The 27225-nt window shown below is 37.4% G+C and overlaps 1 protein-coding gene across 6 annotated transcripts in view; it reads left to right on the top strand.

Moving 5' to 3' along the window:
• Positions 1-26814, top strand: part of LOC138185223 (uncharacterized) — a 49097-nt gene extending 22283 nt beyond the window's left edge. For 5 of the 6 annotated variants that reach the window (XM_069124065.1, XM_069124056.1, XM_069124047.1 and 2 more), the window contains 8 exons: positions 1639-1700; positions 17865-18067; positions 19144-19424; positions 20212-20622; positions 21522-21722; positions 22575-22786; positions 23554-23678; positions 24604-26814. In XM_069124065.1, coding sequence (XP_068980166.1) covers positions 1639-1700; positions 17865-18067; positions 19144-19424; positions 20212-20622; positions 21522-21722; positions 22575-22786; positions 23554-23678; positions 24604-25649 — 2541 coding nt within the window. In that variant the 3' untranslated portion in view covers positions 25650-26814. The remainder of the gene's footprint in view (positions 1-1638; positions 1701-17864; positions 18068-19143; positions 19425-20211; positions 20623-21521; positions 21723-22574; positions 22787-23553; positions 23679-24603) is intronic. The other variant, XM_069124039.1, reaches the window with a different exon arrangement.
• The last annotated feature ends 411 nt before the right edge of the window (positions 26815-27225 follow it).

The raw sequence follows: 27225 nt of genomic DNA, 5'->3' as shown, positions 1-27225 counted from the left end.
TTCGTACATGCATCGTACAAAAAATCAATGTAACATACATACACTCGAGGTTCTTATATAACTTTTCCATAATTTAAACATTATTTCAAAAGTAAATTTATAATTTAAATTTGAGGTGGATAGGGTCGTCGTGATAGTGTGCTGCATAGGCCGAGATTTTTGTCTTCATCCGGATTGGCTTCTTCTCATTTAGGAATCGTGGAGAAAAAACCAGACTAAGAGTGCCGGGATTTGAACCTGGTCTTGAACGTTCGTAACCAACGGCGTTAACCACAGCGTTACCGTCGTCCGGTCGTAGATAGAGTGTCTTTGTGTAGCAAGCCACGGGACAGAAACCGTTGAAAAGTTTTATTGTTGAGTGCCGTTACAAATTTTTCTACAATTTTTCGTTTAATTATCTTCCTATTCAGCTTCCTATTTGATTCCTTTCTCATCTACAAAATGATGATTTCTACAACACATGCCAGTTTTATAGAAAACAAAATTCCTCCTTGTTCCCTCGTTATCGCACCATAACAATGTGAAACCGCATTGCGTGGGACGCGTTAAGGAGGGGCGGCGAGTCAAGCAAGCCGAATTAGCTTAATCGACTCCTGAAGATAGATCGTCCGATCCTTCTTCGACGTCGTATGTTTGTAGTAAATTGGCTCCGGATTCCCGTGGGCTTGTGGAGCAGGCACGATCAGTTCTCCATGTTGTTAATGACTTGTCTACGCGCGCCGCTTGCCGATCCTTTAAAGGGCCGATCGAGCATAGCGCTGGATTGGTTACAACCAATGCTCGTGTAATCTCGCGCGGCAAATGGGAAAAGCTCGGAGGAGCTGATCCAAGCGAGAAATATTTCAAACGCAACGACACGGAAGAAAATTACACGAGCTGCCGGTGTTACTGTCACGCTCAAGTCGAACGAAAGAAAACTTGAAACGATCATCTTCCAACGAGATGTACGCAGGAAGTTGGCCTGACTTTATGAAGATCCCTATACAGGGTACCTTAGTAATCATGGCGATTCTACGTGAAAAAACAAGTTGACGATGTAGAGTGACATTTCTTCGCAAAAGATGTTGCTTCGTTTTCGATAGAGTTGAATTTAAAAGATAAGACTTGGTTCGTTCTAGTTCTGAAAACAAGTGGAAAACGTAGAATACAATTTGTTTATAGGACGCTCTGTTCCCTATGGAAGAAAATGAAATTTCAACATTTGCCAAGTATGTATTAGGTCGTCCGAAAAGTTCCTTTCGTTTTATAAAGAAACAATGGATGCACATTTTCCGTTTTATATTATTTTATCGAATTACGTACGATCCATTTTATTCTATCAAAATAAAGATCGCAACATTAGACAGATTAGGTTTCATGTTTGTATAAAGATGCATCGTTGTAAAAAAACGTGTCTGTAAAAGAAAGACACTTTTCGTACAACCAAATACATAGAACACCTGTGTTGCAAAGCAATTCTTAATTAAACGTGTTCGACGCGTTATTTTTTCGAAAACTAGTCGTCAAATCGACAAACTCTATTCTACGTTTTCGACTTGCCTCCGTATGTAATATTAGTTTGTCAAATTATATTTACAAAGATTCTTATGAATATCCGTTTGCTTCGAAATTTCTTTAACACGAACGATTCTCTTTCAGATCTATCCTGGCTTGAAGGAGGAAGGATCTGTGTTGGGTGGCGCCACGCAGAGAGTGACGAGGTAAGTACTTGTACATATAGATACACACATATGTAAATAGCTTTAACAAGTATCACTTATACGTATGCATTTAACACTAGAACTACCGATAGTCAACAAGAAGATATTTCTACCAAACCACTCAAAATGACTGGTCTTTAAAAAGTACGTAATAATAGAATATTTGTATATTTATTGATTTATTACTTTCTTACAGAAGGAATTCCATGTTATGTAGTACATTTTTGATATTATTAATCCATCTGGAACCATGATCCTTAAACGACGGTTAACATATTTATAAAATTGTAGGACCAGTCATTTTATCTGGTGTGGTATTTTTAGTGTTAGCATCTCGCGATCTAGCGATCGATCCGAGATTTTCCTGATAACTGATATCATATCACATCATCATATTGAATGATACGCAGTAAAAATTTGAAAAACATGTGGCAAGTTGTACGAAACGAGGAAACTGGTTAATTGAGGTTCGATAAACACATTGCAAGACCCTTTTACACTTTGATAAGTACCAGTAATTTTGACTGCTATTGGGATAAGTAGCCTTGATACAAAATTATTTTCAGTTTGAATACATAAAAAGGAAAATAAAATTCATTATATTATTCTTTTAGTTATCGTTGCGAAAGTTATTACGTCATTGCGGAAAAAATATAACATTAAGTAGGAATTTTAAAATAAAATTGTAAACCCGGTCAATTTGACTGGTGTGGTAGTTCTAGTGTTAAGTAAACGCGTGGCTTGTTCGAGAGGTTTGTCGGTGCCGCGTAACACAGTTTAAGCGTCCGTTTTTAAGAGTCAGCTTGTTGGAAGGTTGCCCGTGTTACGGACTAGAATCGCGCCGACTGTTAATAACGTCATGTACGACGTACGAGCCGAGATAATAAGAATCCTGAACAGGTCGACTCGTTGTCCATTAATCCCCTGCTTTTATTATTTCCCTTTCCGTTCTTGTTCTACTACCAAACGACCGTGGACCAGTTACGTTTCGTTCCGCGTCCAGTAAATAAATACACGTCTTTTCAATTTTTATTAGGTAACTTTTCCTTTCTCCAGTATCTTATTGCGAGAAACGTTTCCATTTAAATTGGAATTTTAAAGTTAATCGAGACATTAAAATATGAAAATTCCATTAAAATTTATGAGGATATCTTATCAATAAACTTTGATCGTTATTCCTGTGTTGTCTATTTGGTTGTTCGGAAAGTTCTATCGGAATAAAATGTAAAGGTGAAATTAATAAAGATGATTGCGACCTCGATGTTGAATTAAGTTAAATTTTAAATGAAGGAGTTTAATGATTAAGTCTGTTCGACTTTTAAAATCTTACATGGTTTAAGTTCAAATCGACGTGAGTCAGATTGCTTTCTATCTATAAAAATTAATAAATTATTTGTACATACATACGGTTACATTACTTACATGTTACCGTCTGTCGGTCTTAGTTACCGCGATATTCACAAAAAGCTTTAATTACATTTAATTTCCATTACACTCCATTTCGATATAAAGAAGATCGCATTTTTACATAGTCCAATCCGAACTTAACTAATTGCTGTTAATCATTTTTAATATAAATAAAGGTAAATCAATAGGTTACAGATTGGTTTAGATTAATATCCGATTGCCCTCGGTCGGTAACACTAGCACAACTGACGCATTTTTATATAGCCCGCCCTAACTTTAACTCATTGCTGCTAATCATCTTTAATCTAAATAAAAAAAAAAAAAAAAAAAAAAAAAAATAAGGTAAATCAACGGTTTACAGGTTAAGCTAGATTAATACCGTTTCACAGCGGCGGGCGGGGTAACTGCAGCATAACTGAAATTTTATCTACATATTTATATTTAATTATTCATATATATTGGCCTAGTTTAATGGTTTACTCGAAATGTTAACGAGCTATGGCATCGAGGCTCTTGGCAACGCACGAAAACGACTCTACAGACTTTAACGAAAAGAACGTTGTGGAGGGTTTCGTCTCGAGCCACGAAATTTGTTACGCTGACGAATTATCGTGGCCCTGGCTGATCGATAAGAACCGGCAACTGTTCCTAATTAGGCGAGACGCGTGTTTCGTAGCGCGCCATAATTGCTCTGCGTTGCACCGCGAATGCAACGGTAATTTAAGATGTAACGGTGGTACACGGCTAATTGGTCAATATTTGATGTTTCCCGGAGCAAACTGGAGTAACAGCGGCTAATTCGTACGAAACATTAAGAGGGCAATGGTAAACGAGCGTTGCACAGTATCACAGCCACGGTGCTTCATTTTCTTCGAATTATTTCCTATCCTCGATTACGAATGCGAGGATATTTTTTCCAGACGATGTCGACCGTGGGAAAAATCGTTGTTCCTGAGAAAGATGGAAATTATGCTGTGTCGTATAATGACACGTTATTTCGATTCACCTTCTAACGTGCTGTTTCAGAAAATGAAAGTGTCTTTCGTATGCACAACTACCACCAAGCGTTATGTGATTCAGCGTTACATATAGTTTTCTTACGTTTTACATTCGCACAGTTAATTACTTATTTATGAAATTGATTGGAGTGGAATAGAAATATTTATGAAATTTGTTGACAATTGCGAATCTTAGTCGCCGAAATAAATGTATAGAAACACTTACATGACACGTAGAAATGACGTTAAAATAGTTTCATATTTATTTAATATGTGATTTACAAGTTATTCGTAGATTGCACCATCTTTTACTGCGCACGTACTCCCACACACACTCATACTCATGTGCGTGTATCACTACTACGTGGCTAATCCGGTGTAGTACACAATATTACATATATTTCAATAGAAACAATGGAATAGAATGGATCATACGCTTAAAGCTGATTCTTTCGCGATTTTCCTGGAATCGCAAGAAATTCACGAATAGAAGAAACAAATGAAGATTCGGACAGTCGATGAAAAGAATTAGTCGACAGTTAAAGAATAATAACCAGAAAGTAACGGACATCATCGAAAAGAATAGTTTCGACGAGACTCAACCTTTCGAATTTCCCTAAACGATACAATTTTCCAGTGGTTAAATTCAACCGCGCAGAAATGGAAAGAAATTCTTTGGAATGAGTACGGGTCTGATTACTTGTTTTTACTGGTCGAAAGTGTAAATTTACTGGTATGCGTGTAAATTCTGTAGAATTCAAACTACCCAGTAACCGACATTTTTTATCTTTGTTTTGTTTTACTTGCAGCCATTTGCCGAATAGAATAGATCACGAGACATAGAAAATTGATTCTCGATTTTCCAGGTAAAATTTGCAGTAGATTTGTCATTAACTGTTATTGTATTCAATTTAATTATTCCCGAAATAAACTCGATTTTCCAGAATCGATCTTTACCTACCCTAAGGATTTACGTTATTACAAACGTATACGAACAAAGCAATGTAACATCGCGAAACGGTGAGCAATAGACAGCAGTGTTTTATTTTTATCATCTTCGTCTTGTAATTATAATAATCGATAATATAATTTTTAATTAATAGTAACAATAATAAACCTCGTCTGATCGTATCTACGTATTTCTGAAATACTGTAAAATCATTGAAAACCACCATTTATATAATAAAAGATCAGATATCGTAAAAAGGAAAAAATCGATCGACTCTGACGAAACTCATCCTCCAATCATCCCTAAACGCTGGTATTTTCCAGCTTTCAGTCGAGCTTTTTGTTGGAATACAATTTACACGTTGAAGGAGGTAAAGCGGCTTCGAGCTGGCAGCTTGGTTATTTTTCTTCTTTTGCTTTGTCGCGTGAACCAAGCGCATGCCTGGTTTTACACGGAGAGAATCACGGTGGACAAGCTCGCAAATCGCTCGCGGGACTTTAAATCCCCGTTTCGTTGGATACGTCGCGATTCCATCGCGCCATGGTTTTCGTGTCGCGTTATTTCTCTCCTATTCGTTGCATCTACTTTTTTCCCTACTTTCTCTCTTTCTCTCTCTCTTCCTTTTTTCGTTGTTTTCCCAGGTTTCTCGCGGGGATTCTTGTTTTTTTCCCCTCAAGAGGAACGAATCGAGCCAGCGACACGACGTCTGCTACGATTACGCGCGCGGAAATATTCGCGGAAATGACGATCCCGGTAGTAAAGGCTGACCCGTTAAACGTCGAAGGAAATCGATTTCCGACGAGGTAGCTCGTCGTCGGATGCTACGATTAATCACACTTTCTCTCTTCTCCCTTTAAACGTGTTCGCGTGCAGGAATTTTAGAAATCTAGGTCAGAAATAGGGGGAAAAACAGGAATCGTTGGTGCACTTGCTGATACATTTTTTTTCATTAGAATTTCGTGTTTCCTTTGAATTTCCTTGTGAAGTATGCGTCAATGCAATAATATATCTTAAAGATTGAGAGCCTTCAAGGTGGAGATTTACGAAGAATTTCTTCCATGTTTGGACTTGTGATAAGTCGTAACTGTAATTTGTTAGAAAGATTCTATGATATTTGACATTCTAATTCATAGAGCAGGGACAAGAAGAATGTATCGATATATTTTTTAATTAGATTTTCGTATCCTTTGAAATGACGTTACGAAAGACGTGTTTCAATCAATAATAAATTAAAACTGTAAACCATCAAAATCACCTACAATTAAACGCAGTTTACAACAGAATTCCCACATTATCATATTTTAACAAAAGAGAAAAACAAGCAAAAAATATTCCAGTGGGTCGACTTTCTTCGATTGTGCGTACCTTTATGATTATTAACGACCGTGAAGATTGCAAATAGTACGATGATCACGCTTTCTCATAGAATATCGTATCCTTTAGAAAGAAAAAATCTTTCGGAATCGACAACGTGTGTTTCTTCGTTAAACAAGTAGCTGCGCAAGGCGAGATCGTGGTACATAGCTGACTATCGTGAATTAAGATCTGGATCGCGTGACGGCTTTTGTTCCTATATACGGAGACTTGTTTCAGTCGATGGCGACAACGAAATCCACGGCGTGGGCCGCGTTCAGCTTGGTTTTTCCACCCACGTCGCGTTCCATCGCGATACCTTTTTAAGGTCAATGGAACGAGTGTCGCGCAGGTGTCCAAAAATAAGACGATCCTTCTCTACCTCGATTTGGGCGAGCTTCTGCTCGGAATCGCGTATCGGTCGCCACGATAGGGTTTGAGTCAGCAAACGATTACACCACGTCCGGTTAAGAGAGTTGCATTGCATTCGATAGCTCTGGAGTTTCGTAGAATGAAAACTATTTCAACTATCGATTCGATACTCTGTGCGGTGTATGTACGATTTTGTTCGCAACTATTAGGATACTTGTAAAAATTATTGAAATATTACTCAGATATATTAATAATAATTCGATATTACCCACGAGATTATTATCGAAATATGTAGTAATTTCTCTAGTTATAATTATAGTTATATCTTGTTTGAAGCTTTACACAGAGATAAATAGAATGTTGGACAGACGAGGAATTTGTATATTCAGCGTTGTAAAAAGCACTTCATCTTTACGTAGTTTATTTGCGATAAGATTACATTTTTTCGGGATGAAAAATAACCCAATGATAAAAATATTCTTCGCGGATGAAGATATTTGGGGATGACGATCTAACAAGTAATTTTCGAGCAAAATTTGTATTTCCCGGGAAATTTATTTATCACTTGCTGCGCAATATTATTTCCGTATCTTGACACGAGACCGATATTTGTCTTCGTTCAAGATGTAAATATCCGCGAACTGGATCATGAAATTATGAGATATTGCTGAAATATTTTTCAATCTTTCGCGATTTGTGATTAACCTTCCGAAGCACCGACATCAAAAATCCGTTCTATTTTCAAGTGCTTAACAATTTGCCGATTCGATATTCGTAGAAATTGTGGAACAAAACCGACATAATTCCACTTGCGCAGAGACTTCCACTGCTTCGAGAGTCGCGGCAGAAGCAAAAGTCGATGTTGCAGCAAAGGTCGATGAAAACGAGAAAGGTGGAAAGTTCAACGAAAATGCCTCGATGCTCGTAACGTTCACGCATAAACATGTTGCTGTACACCTGTGCTTACAGTGAGATGAGATTCGCCGCTTGGAATATAAAGCAAGCGAACGCGCATAAAGTCCAGTTCGCTAAACAACCGAATTCGTGACTGACCGTCGATTCTCCGATCGAATCATAAACGTACTGGAAAATTCTATAGGAAAAACTCGATTTTCTGTTCGACCTATATATTTCTATATCGAAGTATACTGGAGAAAAATTAGCTATACAAAATACGCGCACATATTCATAGCTTTTTTAACGCGCCGTGTCTTCTCCACAGTTCCAAATCCATTGAACCTTTAAAGTATCCTTCGTGGCTTCATCGCCGCTAGAACATTTGAAGATTCACGATAAAATCACTCTGCCACTTGTAACAGAATGTCATTTAACATTTTACCGGTCGATAGTCGATTAATCGATTTTTTGTCGCTGCCGCCTACCGACCGATAGCCTATTAATCGACTTTTTGTCGCCGACAACTTTTCTCATTATTTGAGTAGTAATTTGTTATTTAGTACTAAGGTACCTTCTCAGTTGCGTCAGTTGCCTTGCTTTGTAAGCTGCCACAGTTTTATACCAATTTGAAAAATTTACCGTTCGCGATGAACGAAAAGAATGGTATTGGAGAGTCTAAACCGAAACAGAGCCAGCGCCAGAGAGAATCTGCGCCTGCTGTTTCCTGACATGCGTATGGTGTTGAACCGCTAGCGGTCGATAGAGTGTTAACGAAAAGAAGACACGCGAAAAGTCTACAAGTTACGCTGTTTCCTAAATTAAAAATGCCTTTTCAATGGTTGAAAATCGATCGAATGTATAGGTGGTAATTTCTTTTTTACGAATTCGTCATAGCTGAATCTTTCCAAAAATTCACAGCGGAATGGCCATCGTTTCGGTTACGAGGGTGTTAGTAGATTTAAATCAGAGTTTCAGCGTGCAGGGGAAACGGTTCTGTAAAGCTGGAAGTAAATGCAACGTGGAGTCGCGTCGAACGGAAACGGAATCGAGTTTCGCGGTCGCTTCGAAATTCGAAAAATCCAGGTGTACGCGTCACACCTTCGACGTTCGATTTGCACTCGTATCCAGATCGTATCAATCCTCCATCCCTCCGTCCTTTTTCTTTCAATTCTCCACTGTCATTTTGTTTCCCCCAGGTGAAAATCTCTATTTTCTAATTTCGCCCTGCAACGCTTTCGTGTTCCACTTCCTCTCTCTCTCTCTCTTTCTCTTTCTCTCTCGCCTGCCTATTTTGCTCTTGTTCTTTCGTTCTTTTTGCCAGCGGACAGGCTGATTCCAACAACTGCGCCAGGCTATTTCAATATTTCGTTTCAACTAACGTGAGAAACGAATCGTTGATATTTTGTTACATGTATTAATTGTGGGAATTTTATCTAGAATTTTTGAAAATTTATTGCAACTCTGCTAATCGTAAAGATTGTGAGATTTTTTTTATCATTCAGTAAGGTTTATCATCGAGGAGAGCTTATTTGGAACTTTGAAAAGTTTATTAGAATTGTATTGTGATAAAAATTGGGAGATCTTGTATTGTTCGGTAAGATTTATTATTCGAGGAAATTTATTCGGGATTTCACAGAGGCTAGGTATATTGGAATTGTACTAATCGTGAAAATTGTAAAATGTTCCATTATTTAACGTATTCGTTGGTAACTTGTGAAACGCACAGAAAGTAGTGTTTTAGAAGCAGAAAATTATTGTAAAATTGACGAGATAAAAGACGAGAAAAAGAGTAGCATGTATAATTTAAAATACAAGAAAGAAAAGGAAATTGTAATTTTACTTGGCATCGATGCTTTTATAATAAAGTATTAGGTCGTCGCAAAAATTTCTTTCCTTTTATCAGTAAATAATAGGCGTACAACATTTTTTATTTTATATTATTTTATCAAACCATGTATGATCCATTTTGTAGTAATAGAACAAAATGTTCTATTCAAATTGTTCTTCTGTGGTAATTTTGTACTAATAGAACAAAATGTTCTATTCAAACTGCTCTATTCCTACAAAATGGATCATACATAATTCAATAAAATAATATAAAACAAAAAATGTTGCACATCTATTATTTCCTTATAAAACAAAAGCAACTTTTGGAACGACCTAATATATCCATTTTTGACAGAGAATGATAGACTTTATTAAATGAAATACAATTTTCCTCTACGAAGTTCTCTTAATTTTTCTACGTTTACTTACAATGGGGTTAAAATAGGGATGTAATCTGGCTTAATTATATTAGAATCACCCTATACATTCGTTCGATCTACGCACACCACGATCCATTCGCAGCGTTTCTCGTCCCGGGAAGAGAGGGACACGTTTTGTCTTTAGAGAATTTTCGATGTCGCGTAAGATTTTCCAGCCGACAGACAAACGTGTCACGAGCTCCTGTGTGTCTCTTTCATCCGCAAAACTGGGTTTCTAGGATAAATCGCTGTGATTTCTAGTTAAATTAACCCTACGGGAGCTGCCGACTCTTTCTCCGACCTCGTTTCTTTGAATTCTTCTTCAAATTCCTTCGTTCTCATCTTCCTCTGAATTCTCTAATTCAAAACAAAGAAAAATACACCCGAGACAGTGTTGCGAATTTCATACAAATTTCCTATCGTAATTCTATCTCTTTCCACTTCATTCTATTTCAGCCGTATGAATTTCCGTGTATTTCATCAATGCAGATAACAATTGTTATTGATTCCATTAATCTTTCCTCGTTTAAATTTTTATCAATTGAATTTCAAGTTTATATGTTTTAAGTTTCAGTTTAAGAACGTAAGATTATTTTATACCTTTGTAATCACTTTTGCATTTAGTTTTATGAATTTATCGTTACTATTTTACCAATTACAATTCCATCATAAACTTTCCGTAGAACGTGAAATTATTTGATATCATTGCGACAATTTTCATATTTTAACTTCGTGGAATTATTATCATCGTATCCCTTTGCAAGATACTACAATTCTTTAAGCAAAACCGCTTCTATTCTACTAAAGTTAATCTTTCCCAAAGTCGAAAAATTTTCAAGAAATCTTGCGTGGTCAGTCCGCCGAACCATATCAATTCTCGTGATTCTCCTCTTTTTCGAGCTTTCTTTTCTTCTGTTTGGTTCATGTGATCGTAGAAAAGATTCTTCGACGAGCGTCAATTAAGCGTCATCACGAGAAACGCGAGACGAAGGGACGAAACACGAGAGCAGAAGGGACGAAGCTTTTAGAAACAGGGATTTCCCGGCGTCGATCCCCCGTTTGCTTCGTAATTTCCCGTTTGTTCCCCCGAAAGTGAAGATTGCATTTAATTGCGCGGAAAGCGATCTCGATGCTCGGGGTTGCGAGTCGAGTCTCGATGATAGATCGGTGATTAAAACGCGTTACAGCTATCTCGTGATTGTTTTGAAAGGATTCAGAAACAAGATACAGAGTTTCCAAGATTTCAAGTCTCAGACTCTAATCCATCAAGGACGACTATATACGGTGTAACGGCGAGTGAAAAGTGTATAGATACATTTACATTTATATTTTCCTCCTCTCAATGTACGTACATACAGAAAGCACGTGAAAACAACGCCTATCTTAAATTTTCAAATGAATTTTCAAATAATAGACGAATTAAAGATTAAAGAAAGAAGAAAATAAAACTGAGTAGAATGAGAATATTTGAAAATATTCATATTTTCATGCAACGACGTATGATGCGAACACGTCGAAGAACATTTTTATTTTATAACATATTACGTCATATTTAACACGGACGACACACGATACGCGCATAATATAGTACGATTGTCTAGTATTATGTTTATAATAAATTTCACATCTATTAACAAGGATGTGAAAAAGGAACGATATACAATATCTTCGTATTAACACTAGAACAACCGATAGGTAACGCGAAGATATTTCTACCAAAACTAGTGAAAATGACTGGTCTTTAAAAAATACGTAATAATAAAATATTTTTATATTTATTGATTTATTACTTTCTTACAGAAGCAATTCCATGTTATGTAGTACATTTTTGATACTATTAATCCATCTGGAACCATGATCCCTAAACGAGGGTTGACACATTTATAAAATTGCAGAACCAATTATTTTGACTGGTGTGGTATTTTTAGTGTTAGCATCTAGCGATCTAACGATCGACCCGAAATTTTTCTGATAACTGATATCATCATATTGTATGATATGCAGTAAAAATTTTAAAAACGTGTGGCAAGTTGTACGAAAGGAGAAAACTGGTTAATTCGATAAACACACTTTGACAAGTACCAGTCATTTTGACTGAGATTGGTATAAGTAGCCTTGACAAAAAATTATTTTCAGTTTGAATACATAAAAAGGAAAATAAAATTCATTATATTATTCTTTTAATTATCGTTGCGAAAGTCGTTACATCATTGTGGAAAAAAATATAACATGAAGTAAGAATTTTAAAATAAAATTGTAAACCCAGTCAATTTGACTGGTGTGGTAGTTATAGTGTTAAATGAGATAAAAAGTAGCCTTTAGAGAATCTTAATATCGTAACGTAGGAAATACATTACCATAATAAAACAAAATAAATATTAATACGAATAGATACGATATTTATGTAATAGAAAGATGGAATAGGAAAGATAATAAAAAATAATATAATATAATATAATAATAATAATAATAATAATAATATAATGATACCAGTAAATTGCACGTTTTATTATTTCCTCGAAAATAATTCGAACGTCAGTTTCCATTCGACTTAACGTGCACAATATATTTTGGTTGATCGGCGAGTATACAAGAGCCAGTGACACGTATACTTTATTTATGCACTGCGTTAAGCCGGGTTCATAGGATCCGCGACAGGATCTAATTTATGCAGGGCGGCATGCATGGATCAGCGATGCATCATTCCTGTTGTCCTCGTCGAATTCACCGAATCTGGGCCAAAACTGTCAAAGTATCGCGAAGATGCGACAGTAACGGATTGGATTTGGTTCGTCGATCCGATGGATCGTTGCACAAATCGCGTAGTCGCTGTCATAGAAATGTCCAATCAAAATCCAGGTGAACGCAGCTTAAGATTAGCGTCGTAGATTTTAACTTAACTTTATTATTCCATTTAATTCGATAGAATTTTATATTTAAACGCGTATCTTTAGGATTTGTTTCTAGCTATTGGACAATTTTTCTGTCTGGATTAATAGATAGAATAGAATAAAGTTCCTGGAAAATTAAATTCTAGAAAATTAAATTTTGGAAAATAGTTAATCAGTAATTGCAATATTAAAATAGAGAACATTTCAGAGAACGAGATTAATCGATTTGTTTCTCGAGTGGTTCAGATGTAGTTGAAATATTGTAGAAGATTCAGTTTAGAGAAGTTTAAATGCCAAGGACGATTAAAACAATTTTAATATGTATATTTTTGCAGGAAATAATTATTTTCGATTTTAACAGGGTCCTTCCACAAAGAGAGCAGAAAATTCGGTAAAAATTGCAAGAATTTTAAGCTGAACGGTGCTTAAGCCAATGGCATGTGTAACTGGTGGCTGTTTATCGTGGTGAAAAATTTATCGTGGCTTATGTACACGAAGCTTCGTATACTATATGCGTAGGGAAATATTACTTATAAAATATTTAAGTGAAAAAAGAGATATTTTAAAAAAGATATATATTAAGAGATTCAGAAGAAAAGAGAAAATATAAATATATGGTATTATGAGCGATTCTTAATCCTTGATTTAAAGGCACAAAAATGAAAACCACTCACGTACCAAATCACAGTGAATGAAACAGATACGACTCTTGTCAAATTATTCTTTTCTGAGAATAATAAATTTCTAGTAGTTGGAAGTAAAAGTAAAACTCATTATAATACATAGTTATTATACACAGTCATTATAATACACACTCATTATAATACAGTAGAATCGACGTTATAAGAAATAATCTGCTTATAAGAAAAAATCACTGCTTAGACGTCGTTCCTTTAATTGTAAAAATATCGAAACCTGCATAGAAAATCCGCATTTTAGTCAGTACAAAAGTTATGTCTTTTTCTTTTTTCTTTGTTCCATCGCTATTATCATAGTCGCTAATATTTTTCCATTGGGTAAAAGAGCGAGCGCGTGAAAATGCCGGTGAAGATGACGCTGAATTTGAGAAATGCTGGTAAGATAGTACTCGGCGAAAAATCCAAATGAAACGGAGTACGTGCGCGTCAAAAGCTTCGATAACGGTGCACGCTTTAATAGTTTTACGATTGTCTCGCAAAGTGCATTAATAATAGCGGAAAACAGGCAGCCAATGGAAAATCCGATATCGACGCCCGGTTGCTCGCGAAATAATGTGTTTGACTTCTATTCGAATCGGCGATACGTAGAACGAGGGCAACGTGCGAGTTGTTAATCTTTCAATTTCCGAGTTCTCGAGCCGATAAATTTCGCCAAACTTATCGTTGTAATGACGTTCCATTGCCGTCGAAAGAGATCCATGGAAAATTAATAGAATGGTCGATAATGCAAATTTTGTGGTATTCTTTATTATAGGAATTTATGTTTCACTGTTTCATTATGGACAATTTAAAAAATACAAAGTAGAGACGTTTGAAGATAGTTGGACAAGCTGTTCTCTGAAATTCAATTTGTGCGTGTGGCTTTGTGGGTGCGTGGATTTGATCGCGTGTTGATAAAATTCGAAAGAATATTCGAGTCTCTTAGAAATCGTCTAATTTCAGTCTTTCGATGGGTATCAGCACCGAATATTTACAATACCGAATTAATTTTCATTTGTCAAGGATTTAGTCGTGTTCAAGGATTTAGTCGGAGTCACCAATGTAGAGGATAGTTGGTTTGTTCGAATAACGAGATAACTCGCTGTTGAAAACCGATCAGTATAAGTAAGGAATTCAGTATCTACCAGTTATCAACGAGTTAACAACGATCTAATTAGAGATTTACACTGTCTTTAGCGAATCTGTTAGTACGAGCGATTATTGTCTGTATTAATTTATTTATCATTTTAAATATACATGACGGTTTTCAACAGCGAGTTATCTCGTTATTGATAAACCAACTATCCTCTACACATTATTTACATCGAAAGATGGCGTTTCCAAGAGCCTGCAGCTTTTAAATTGCAATTTCTGCATTCTAAATTCGAGTTTTCTTTCATTTAAGGGGATGTCCTGAATTGGAATGTTCTAAAACAGCGTCTTTTTGTGATTTTTTTTAGAAGGGAAAAAAAGAAATGAAGTTATTTTGAGGTATGGTTTTATATATATTTAACGAATACAAAAAATTTTTTAAAGTAAAAAAAATTATAACAGATTTTTAGGCCTATTTCATGGGCTGCAGTTTTCAATCGGCGTGAAAGATCCACCTCGTAATTCTTGACCGAAACAAAAAACCAAAAAAAGATTAAATTACTATATATTTTTCTTCTCGATGAACTAAAAAAAGGCAGAAAATAGCGTGAAATTAAAAATTTTGGCGGGTTTAAGGAAAAGACGTGTTTTATTAAAAGGAAAAATAAACTTTAAGGTGCTATAACAATTATTTAAATAAACTTTTTGATGAACTTTTTAAAAAAAAATCTCAAAAAGACGCTGTTTTAGAACATTCTAATTCAGGATACCCCCTTAAGCACTGTTCCACTAGCCATATACGTTATTTCTATTATTATTTGCTTCTATTTAGAAATATACTTCTAAACAGTGCAGGTGAAAATTAAAAAATATTTGTCCCCTTCTGGCTCAATAAATTCCTGTCTGCATAGATGAATAAAAGTCAACTTTTATGAGATTCGCATATTCAATGCTATAATAAAGTGAAACATGAAAAAGTCGTAAAACAAGTAGTTATCAAAAACTCTTCTATTCTCGGAAGAATGCGTAACAGTCAGAATCCATAAAACCAACAACAGCTCTATCGAAGCTTATAATCAATTGTAAAATAAACTGAAATCTCTCTCTCTCTCTCTCTTAAAAAGAAAAAAAAAGAAGAAGAAACGAGGAAGAAACAAATACCTTAAACCTGCAAGAATACAACATGAAAAATGTGTGACGTATGGGAATTTTTTCCCAAAATATTTTTCATTCCCTTGACAGCGTGTCCATACAAAGCACGCGAATAAAACAGGCTATAAACGCGACGGAAGAATAAATCGAAGATGAAACGTTCGAATGGGTAGAATTTGCTTTTTACTCGGCTACTCGAATCATTCCAACGAAAGGAATTCGAAACAGGTTACGGGTGGGTGGGGGAGGGGTTGAGTGTACAAAAACGTTAATCGATGGAATTCCACGATTTTCGTCGATATTCTCGAGTCGTCCTCGCGCGTCACAATCTCTCTGTCTCTGTCTCTCTTTGCCTCCTCGGGAAGAAGTTAAAAGGAAGTTTCGTACAAAAGGACGAGAAGGAGCGTGCACCGAGAGAAATTCCAACGACGTCTCGCGTCCCCGGAAGAGTTATGGCTTGGGGGACACGAAGAAACACGGCATGCATTTGCGAGTAACCGTATAATAGAGCCACGTTGTAGCGATGCCAAATAATTTCGCCGGGGTCAGGCCGAAATTTTCGAAATACAGAAATTGTAGCTGAATCAAGCGGCGGAAGTGACGGGACCCCTGTGCGAACCGTTTCTGGATAATATAATGGAGGGACGAGAAGAGGCAAGTTGGCACCGTTGTTCTTCCTTTAAATGTAATGTAAAAGCCGCGCTAATGAGAGAACGAGAATTCCCAAGAGGCATTTTTCAGAGGAAAGGACTTTCACGAGGAAGAATTGGAAACACAGTTGTTCTCAGCACTTGATTCGCCACACTGAATTTACAGAATGGAAATTATTTGGTATTCATTCCAAATAGATTCTTAAGTATAACAAGAAACAAATAATAGTGGAACGATAATTTGTACCTATTTGGCGATTGGAAACATGTTTAAGGGGATGCCCTGAATTAGAATATTCTAAAACAGCGTCTCTTTGTGATTTTTTTTAGAAGGAAAAGAAAGAGATGAAGTTATTGAATTTTGAGGTATGGTTTTATATATATTTAACGAACACAAAAAAATTCTTTTTAAAGTAAAAAAAAAATTATAACAGATTTCTAAGCCTATTTCATAGGCTGCAGTTTTCAATCGGCGTGAAAGATCCACCTGGTAATTCTTGACTGAAATGAAAAACCAAAAAAGGATTAAATTATTATATATTTTTCTTCTCGATGAAGTAAAAAGTTCGTCAAAAAGTTTATTTAAATAATTGTTATAGCACCTTAAAGTTTATTTTTTCTTTTTAAAAAACACATTTTTCCTTTAAACCCGCCAAAATTTTTAATTTCACACTATTTTCTGCCCTTTTTTTTAGTTCATCGAGTTTAAGTTAAATAAAAATCATTCACAAATACATATGCAACGATATCTGTCTTGAAGAATGTCGAGGAATTTTGGTGGAAACGAGTTCTTGTTTTATCGTTTCGAACATAGCAAAGTTTCAGTTTGTTGGTTTCCGGTATCCTCTCGGTAACATGCAAATTCTGCATGTTTATACATCTGTGGGCTATTTATAAGTGCAGAAACGTATTTACGAGGACCAAGCAAACTGCCATTTATCGTGTCTAACGATTCTATTTATTTGTCAGTGTACGCGGACATATGAATCTGCATAAATAATTACACCAGAGTGTCCGTTTCAATGTTTAATTTTTCTTTTCAAAACGTAATTGCCCCACCATAAATTAAAGTATAAATTGCTCCGTTAATTAGACCGATAAATATCTGTCGGAGATATTGAGTTGGCAACTAAGTGATTGCGGATTTCGTCATTAGATGGTACTGACAAAATCCGCAATCATTTAGTTGCCAACCCAATAGATTGCAAGTAAAGTTCTCTGCTACGTTAGCGTACGATTTAACACACTTTCTGCATCGGTGACATAAAACATGTAAAATGCGTAAAATAGATGGCAGATGCAGTGCAAACCCCGTTAACGCGAATTACTATACCAAACACCTAACACGATCCGAAACTGCGAAACTTTCGCAACCACCCATACACGTTTTATTTTCACGCTCATCGTCATCCCCATAGGTACGACGACACTTTCGCAGTGGCGCGTATTATTTAGCGGTTTCTCTCGGATCTATTTGCAGCTCCGAAATAGGGTACGCTGGTTCGCCGCCAAGGGAGCTTCTCACCAGGGGCAGAAGCATAGATTCCGTGGACAGGCTTTTTCAACCGAGCGACTGGGTCGACGTGAACCTCGAAGTGCCGAGTACACCGAGGGCGAGCTCCGCTCTCACGAATTTAACCGTCGACACGAGCCTCTATCCGGCCACCACCCCCACGTCCAGCTGTAAGCTCGCAATTTATCGTTAGCTCGTATTGCAAGCCGTATCCTTAACGAGAATACGCTGGTTCCGACATGCCGGCTGATAAGGATAGAAACAGCGTGTATCATGAACCCTTGTGCAACACCTTCGTTGCATCGGTATACGTATTTGTAAATAACTATAGCAGACAACATCCCTCCCCTTGCAACCAAACCCTAATTCTCCGCCATTCGAGCTTTCTAAGCTCCAAGTGAGGGGAAAAAATAGGCTGGAAACTATGAGTTTGGCCGGCAGGTTGGAAACTTTCGATCTGGCCCTTGTTACGTGTTTATCCCCTGGCTGCCACTTTTGCCAAGAAATTTCCACTGCAGCATTTCCCTCGCTCTATCTTCCGTTTAATAGTTTCTGCATAGAGCCAAGTTGATTATAGCACGTCCTTGTGTTTTTGAAATTTTAGCGTTTACCTTTTTGTCGACGTATTGTAACTTGTTTATATATATATATATATTGTTATTATTATTATTGCAGTGTCAATTGGATTTTCATTATAAGTGACGAATGATGTAATTGATCAGAATTTTGTTTTCTCATTAGGAGATATAGTGGAAGTTTGCCAATTAGTGGAGTAAAGGATGAGTTTAATTTTAGTGGAAACGAATTTTATTTTATCGAATCTTACACGAGAAAAGAAAAGAAAAGAAACGAAGGAGAGAGATCAGAGGATGATGGAACTTTTTAAACAAAGTAAAGTCTTCTTCCACTTCGCGACAGTTACACAAAAATTCGCCAGAAATTCTGCGTTCTGCTTATCCTGGTTCAGAAATCTTAATGTGCCATTCAAAACTAAAATTTAAAAATTTTGGCAAGTCGACAAGCGTTTGATACATCAACGTGGATATCGATAAATCGCATTAAATTTTTCTTCAATCTCCTTAGGTTACCTTACAAATTAATTAAGAATCATTTTCGTAGCCACCCAAGGCCCCAAGCTCTGTTTGCTTGCTGTTTATTTCTACGTTGATGATATCGAATAAATTTCTTTCAGTACAAACAAACACGCAAAATGTTCTAAAAATTCGTCATAAATCCCAAAATTCAGGTTCGAACCTGAAGGATGTCACGCCGATTCCACCGCCCAGGCGCCGGAAGCGGAACAAGGGCAGGCCCCTGCCGCCGAAACCGGACGAGATCGCAGAGAATTCGTGCAATGGTCCAAAACGAGCAGAAACCGGCGATGAACCGTTGTACTCATCGGTCAGGTCACCGAAAAGCAGCGGAGACGAGCAGGAGACGGAAGAGGAGGTGAAAACGGATAAACATCGGTCTTACGACGACGCAGGACGCGATGGCAGAAGAACGAAAGAGATTTACGAACACAAGGCGAGTCACCCGGACAATCTCCATTGGAAATTCCCTCGTGACTCGATATTCACAAGAATATTTACCGTCGCGTAAAACGGGCCGCGCGATTCACCAAACAAAAGGGAATCTGTGAAACAAATATCGACGCGACATTAGGAAATATTTACAAATCGGGTCGAATCGAACCAACCGTTCGTTACGGGCACAAGAGGTGGATAAGGGTGAGGATTGTAGTCTGTTGAAATAAAGTCGACGAAGGATTCTTTCGTTATTCCAGAATCAGCGTTCCTTTCCTGCTATTCTTATTCATTACCGTTGCTGTCTTTTTTCAAATTTGATTTTCTTCTAGTTTCCACGTATCGCCTTTAAACGTTCCGTTTCTATTGGGTTGGCAATTAAGTGATTGCGGATTTTGTCATTAGGTGGTATTGACAAAATCCGCAATCACTTAGTTTCCAACCAATATTTTCGATTCGTGATTTTTACTTTAGTCGTGTTGCGCGTTTCTTGTGTCTGAAATTCTGGCAAAAGAAAAGGATAGAATGGATGTGACAAATATGCAAAATAGTACGTAGTAAGTGCCAACTATGCCATTCGTTACAATATTTAATGGAAAAAGATAAATCTCTATTTAGGTTCTTTAATTCTGCTCGTACAAAAGCTGCCTAAAAGTTCTTAGTATATCGATAACTTGGTTGAAAAAATAGTCTGAAAGAAAGCAACACCTTACCTTACCTTTCGCCAGCATTATCTATGCTCTTCCTCCATCGATGCTAATGAGTGAACCGATCTTCCGGGTCTGCAGGTTAACGGGACCGGAAGGATAATATCGAGCGACGTGGTTTCCGGGAAGAGGAGTTTCGAGAGCAGCCAGCATCAGCGTAAGGAGAGCGACGAGTACGAGAAATTCGCAAGGAATCGGACAAGCAAGGACTCGTCGACTCCTAACCGTGTGGAGAAGAGAAGCAAAAGGGAGATTGAGAAGCGAACGAACGATTCCTCGAGGGATCAGGAGAAATCGAGCGGTAACGCGAGGGCCAAGAACTTCAGCACCGTCAGTCTGCCGAATTACGACGAGTTGGACGTGGCTAGGCATCGACCGAAGGGAAACGACGACCACGAACAACAGCAGGACAAAACGAGCAAGTGTAGGAGACCCGTCAGAAGCAGCACCGGGTCGCTTCCGGCTGAATCTTTCCTCTCGCCGTTTTCAGATGTACGTATACTCAACTTTCCCTACGAATTTTCGGCCATCGGTTGTCTTCCACAGGCTCGCGCCTAAAGAAAATTTGAATGTCGTTTCGATTCGTTCGGCGCTTCTCTTTGAGAAATTTCGATCGATCAGGTGTTTCGAATGTTAATTCGAACCTCTTGGTTGTTTCGGTATGGGGGATGCCGAAAGATTGAATGCTTGCGGGGGCTTTAATTTTAATCGTTTGGCTTTGCACAAAGGATTTTCGGCGTTTGAATATTCGAGCGGAATAAATGATGGAAATCTCGTCAATTTACAAGGCAAGCTAAGCGAAGTTAGGAAGATCAGGTCACTAGATAACGTGAATCGTTAGAATCAGGTCAGTCAGGTAAATTGGAGATCAGATTTGGTAGGGCAGTAGTTCAGATACGTGGGTTGATTGTGTAGATTAAGTAGATCAAATAACCCAGCAGAGTTAGGCAAGTGAGATTTGGTAGATTGGCTGAGAAGCAGCAGGTAGTTGAAGTACGTTGAGTCGATTATGTGCATCAGATAGTCGACACGTTAAATCGACTAGTCACGCGCATAAGGTTCAAGTCTGTTACCGATATATCGTCGAAGAAAAATGACGTCTCAAGAGATGACAAGCGTTAAAGAAAAACGAGAACAATGGTGTTAAGACATCGTTTTATTCTTCTTAATAACGCAACTTCTAAATACTTCAACGTTGAAATGTATTGCTTATGGCAACGAATTCCGTGATATTCCAAGACGCAGAATACACATTCGTTCTTCTTCTGCGCGATTCACTATGTTAACCATATCGCATGCTTTATGTGGTAGTGGGTACCCGCAACGAAAGGGTTAAACCCAGAGTGACAACGATTCGGCCGGATAACGCGTAAATTTATTCTAATCCACAGAAAACGAGCGTACGATTGGAGGACTACATTCCTAGGTCCGATAGCCTAACGCCGTACGAGGTGTTGGAGAAGTTGGACTGTGGTACAAACGGGCTGGTTACAGACGAATTTGTGAGATACGATCCAAATAAACCGGAAGACTGGGAGCTAGGTGACGTGGGTAACTGCGAACTGAATCGTCATCGACGTCTTTCCATCGAAGTACGATTCAATCGATCATCGATGTATACGCATATTTACGTATAAGCATTGTATGAATGTTGTAGAATGTAAAGGGGTATCCTGAATTAGAATGTTCTAAAACAGCATCTTTTTGTGATTTTTTTTACAAGGGAAAGAAAGAAATGAAGTTATTGAATTTTGAGGTATGGTTTTATATATATTGAACGAATACAAAAGTTAGTTCATCGAGAAGAAAAGCATATAATAATTTAATCCTTTTTTGGTTTTTTGTTCCGGTCAAGAATTACGAGGTGGATCTTTCCCGCCGATTGAAAACTGCAGCCCATGAAATAGGTTTAGAAATCTGTTACAATTTTTTTTTTGCTTCAAAAAAAATTTTTTTGTATTCGTTAAATATATATAAAATCATACCCCAAAATTCAATAACTTCATTTTTTTCTTTCCCTTCTAAAAAAATCACAAAGAAAGGCTGTTTTAGAACATTCTAATTCAGGACAACCCCTTAATTTAATTTATCGTAATGGCCCGACTTCCACATATAAACATCCAAAATATTTGTTTTCCACTTTTCACTACAAACAATCGAACAATACAATCATATGGTACTTTGGTAATAATTTTGAAATGAAACAGCGTGCAGAATTCTTGAAACGTGTAATTTCTTCATCATCTTGCCGAGCCGCATAATCGTATACATAAAAAGCAACTTCAGATCGAAATAACTTAAAGACTTTTCCTCAAAAAGTATCTTATATGTTAAACAAAAAGAGAGAAATCTACGTTTCTTGTTGTAAACGTTGCATTAGAATCGTCGACCGGAAGTTAGGGTCCTTGTAAAATAGATACAAGATACAAGAGAAGGATTTCCAGGACATTACGGAACTGAACGACGAGGAGAAGAAACGAGTTCGCGAGGATGACGAGGACGTCGTTGATTTCTCGGCCGGTCGGGAAGACGAAAGAAGATCCCCTTTGGAGAATGTTCCAAGATCTCCGATCTTCTTGGAGAAGCCGGAGGCATTTGGAAAAACAGCGTCCCCAGCGCTCGCCCAGCCGGAGTACATCGAAGTGGATCAAAATAGGTCGGTAGAGATTATCTATGGTCGGTGCTGCGGGGATTAAGTGGGTTTAATCGAGGTGCCCAGATGCCAACCGTTGTAAGTCCATATTCCGTGGTCTTAACATTTTAACCATTGTATAATCTTCTCTCGCCACTTTCCAAACTCACATTATATCTATTCCAGTCGTTTGTTTATATGTTAGTACTTAGAGTATAACTTGCTAGATTTGCAAATATATAGACGTAGTTATACGAGACGTTGTTAAAGCTATACAGGCGATGATTATTGCGTTGTTACGATATTTGTAATGTATCACTGTAGAGTGCGATTATTATCAAGGTAATTAAAATCTGCTTTGATTGGTTCAAATGTTTTTATTGGTTGAATTTGTTCAAGTTTGAACAAGAATGGACTTAGAATGGAACTTATATCTTTTCACGTTTCGAGGATAAACTTGATAGTTTACATCCGAGGCAATATTTTTGTCTATTAGATTTAAGCATTTAAAATTCTCGTCTACTTGTCAAGGTTTTTATCGTATTAACACAGGATTGTACCTTAAGTGGTAAACAAATAGTTTTAAATTCTGTTGCACGAAGTGAAAAATTCACAGAAATGAAATTTTAAAATGGAATTTTAACGCGGGTTATCAACAATCAGGTTTGTCTATCGAAGATTGAAACGAGGCATTTTTTTTTTTTATTAGAAAAAGATATCACGTTTTTAATAATACAAATCGTGATACATTTGCGAGAATAATGTTTGTTTGCACTTTTTCTTTTGCATAGATCTCACTTAAGGTACTTCGATCAACCGAAGCTTACGGATAGCTGCAGAGTTTCGTGTGTCCGGGAGTCGTCGGAGTCTAAAGAGCCGTTTTTCCTGGACGAGGCGAAACATCGTTCTGCTTTGGGTAAATAGAAGCGAGAAACAAAACTGTTTCGAGCTTTCGTTACTTTCTGCTTTGAGAAATAACCCTGGTAATAATACGACGCACGGTTCAGCACGATATATCAAGCTGTCAATGTTCCTTCCCCTCGTAAATCCTAAAACCTCGTTGAACCTATCAAGTGGAATGCGTGAAATTAAGCTGTTGCGCAACCGTGACGTTTCAGATCACAGTTTCCAAGATTTCGAAGCCATTGTCATTAAGAACCGTATGAAAAATCAATTTTTTTTATAGAAATATCTCTTAGAAACATTTATAGTTGTCTAAGGTTTTACCTCTTAAAGTCCAAATCTTTCATTTCCATGAAAATTCTAATTAAAAATGTCCTAATATCACATCCGAATTCTAAAATCTAGTTATCTACCTAAATCTAGAAATCAAAATTCCATATTTCAAAGACTTCTTGAGCCTAGAAATACTCAAACTTCAAATGTCAGTCACTTTTCAAACCGAATTGCAAATCTAGCTTCCGCAATCTAAAAGTTTTCAAAATCCAATCTTTCAAGAGCCCAATAATAACTCAGAATGAAAATCAAGTCTCTAAACCTCCAAACCTAATAAAGCATCTAAATTTCAAAACCTAAATAAAGCTACCTCTAAAGACCCCAATTACCGTGAACGAATCCAGAATTCCATCCGATATCCATCAAATTCTCAAAGAAGAAACACGAACAAATTATCTGAAATCAAAAGACGAAAGTCCAAAGTTTAAACTTCCTGTATTACCTCCACTACTTCGAGAACCTCAAGAAACCCAACAATCAGCACAATTCCAAAACCAGGAATCACACTCGTCCATACCCAGCATTCCTCTTGACCAGCATGATTGAGCAGAAAGGACCCAACTATCTTCGAACGTGACTAACGCGTTAAACGCGCTCCCTCTTAGCAGATACGCTCACTGGGTCCATGGAAGAGAAGCCAGAGACCGATCGATCGGGTCAATCGAGGATGACGTTCGCCAGGAGCTTGTCAAACGAGAGCGAACCGAACGAGAACACCTACGAAGCAAAAGATTTACACAGCCACGCGACCAACTTGATCAGGACCATCTCAGAAGAGTCTTTGCCACGCGAGATGCTGGAGGAAGAGCAGCTGGATGATTTCTTCGATGCCAAGCTGGCTAAAAACGTCCATAACAATTTGAGGAAAAGTCTAGACGACTGGAAGACCAACACACCACCTCCTAGTCCTGAGCCGAAGATCAAATCTGACATTTTAGACGCTGATCACTCGACTTTGTTAAAAGTTCTCAAGGAAGAAATTGCAGAAGAAAGCAACCTAAGTTCAATGACACCAAGCCTGACAGAACTGGAAGCTGCTTTGTCAGACATGTTAGAGAAAGAAGATTCTCAGGAAGCGTCTAAAGAAGAAAATAGATCAAACTTTACCGACGAACAAGTTGTAAAGAAACTAGAGCTTGACGTTCAGAGGGATTCTGATACTTTTAACGGAAAAATGGATAGTTCGCCGAATGAAAATGGAGGAAGAACGAGTGATTTAAATAAAGTTGATCAAGAGATGAGGAATTCCAATGCCCTTGAAATTCCAGCACCCGCGAAGCAGATTGTAGAAGGGAAAAAACTAGTCTCAGGAAGGAAGGTTTCATTTTGTTCTTGGGAAGAGTCTGTGGCGAATATGGAGACTCGGCACGAGCAAGAATCTGTTGATTATTCACTGGATCTAGAGAAAAGGAACGTTTCTTGTTTAGACGATGATCGAGGTACAGGCGACAGAGGAGGCATTTCTCTGGATGTTCCGCCAGAGAAGCCGAGCAGATTGAATAGGAGCTTGGATGATCTTCTGGAGAACAGGAACGTTGTTCCTACACCTCCTAGAAGGAGGAACAGGAGTGTTGGTGTGGTCAAGAAGGAGTTTGAAGTGGCGCAAAATGGCACCGTCTCGGAGCACCTCTCGGATGACAGACTCATTTAATCGTTCTAAGTGATGATCTTCTAAGGACATTTCCAGAGTGTGTTGTCACTGTTGGTGGAACTAATGTAGCATGGTTGTAAATTGAAGCATTTAGTGGCGGCATTGATTGATATACAGTGGCTCATTGTAGTATTCGAATACTTGTGGAAATCTTCAATGAATATATTGTACAGTGTTCAGAATGTTTTGTATTACACATACAATATGCACATAAAAGATTTCTAGAATAAGCGTTTAAACACTTTCACGAGCCATTGTAGATGATGGGTTTTACAGAACCATTTTGAATGTTATGGGGGTTTACGTGTGTTCGTAACGAGTATGAGTGAGAAATTACAATCATGACACGCGCAGCGACTGAACATCAATAAATATATTATTTGTGTATATTTTGTTGTATGTACATATTGCTATGGACACAGAATGCGTTTCACAGAGAAGTTGCTATCTGTTGATATTGATTTAATTCGGTAGACAGTCTTTGGCGATATTTTAGCCAAACAGCGAACAGTCTACCAAATGATCGTAGCAAAACGTTAATTATATTAATTTCTTTCTTATTTTTGTTTTTAATTCTCTGTAAATAGACGTGTCTTCCTCAGATTCGAAGGAAACAACTCTCTTAATATATTAACTGTGTACGTGTTCGTGTACAGAATGAACATCCTAAAACGGATAGTACAACTAATCCATAAATAAGACAAGAAGAAACGACGAGTGTTTTCTGTTTGAGACATTCATTTTTGAGAAAATCGAGTTTAAATTTACCAAGCACCTGTACGTTTGGATAAATTCCGCCCGAATAAAGGTGGCACAAACATATAGAAGATTATTCCGCGGACAAACATAAATCAAAACTGTATAACAAATCGATGGAACGTGCAATGATTCCAAACTGGTAAATTTCGACTCTTGACCGATTTTACGACCTGGCTTTATCAGTTCCACCAACAATATACGCAAGAACGGTTGTTCAAATCAAACATTTTCGAAATATGGTTGCAGCTACTGCAAAAAGAGACGAAATGGTGAAGATGGACTTGTCGATTAAGCAAATTGTAATATTCGCGACATGTTCGACGATGTTGACGATTATAAATAGTTTTACAAATTGTTGTTACTGTAACGTGGATCGTAATAAAGATTATGCCGCTCGTTCGATTTATTTCGTGAGTTAATTCGACGGGACTTCCAAAGCGCGGCAGAAGATTCTTCCTCCACCGATTTCCTTCCATAGGAAACTTTTTAACGAACTTGCTGCTTTCGAAGAAACGACGTCGTCCTTCGAAAATCGCGAAACTTCGTTCGAGAAGTTTTCGATCAAAGGGATCGCAGATGTTCGCGCCTTATTCTTGTCCGCGACACTCGTCAGATTGTTTGATTTCGATGAACAAGCTGTCGTGTCGCTTGGAATTAGATCGTAAAGTTAAAAAATTGTTCTAAACACGTTGCATTGATATGCAAACATTGCAATGTCTTGCTTCGTACTAATTATCGTTTTAACATGATTTAATGATTTTTGAAGATTTTTATATAATTCGAGATATACAGATTCAGATGCTTTCTTTGTCACTTC

The sequence above is a fragment of the Bombus flavifrons genome, chromosome 1, assembly GCF_040668555.2.
Source record: "Bombus flavifrons isolate JBK064 chromosome 1, iyBomFlav1_principal, whole genome shotgun sequence".
NCBI classification, from domain to species: domain Eukaryota; kingdom Metazoa; phylum Arthropoda; class Insecta; order Hymenoptera; family Apidae; genus Bombus; species Bombus flavifrons.
The sequence above is the reverse complement of the archived record's forward strand: the minus strand, read 5'-3'. Positions and strand labels throughout refer to the sequence as shown.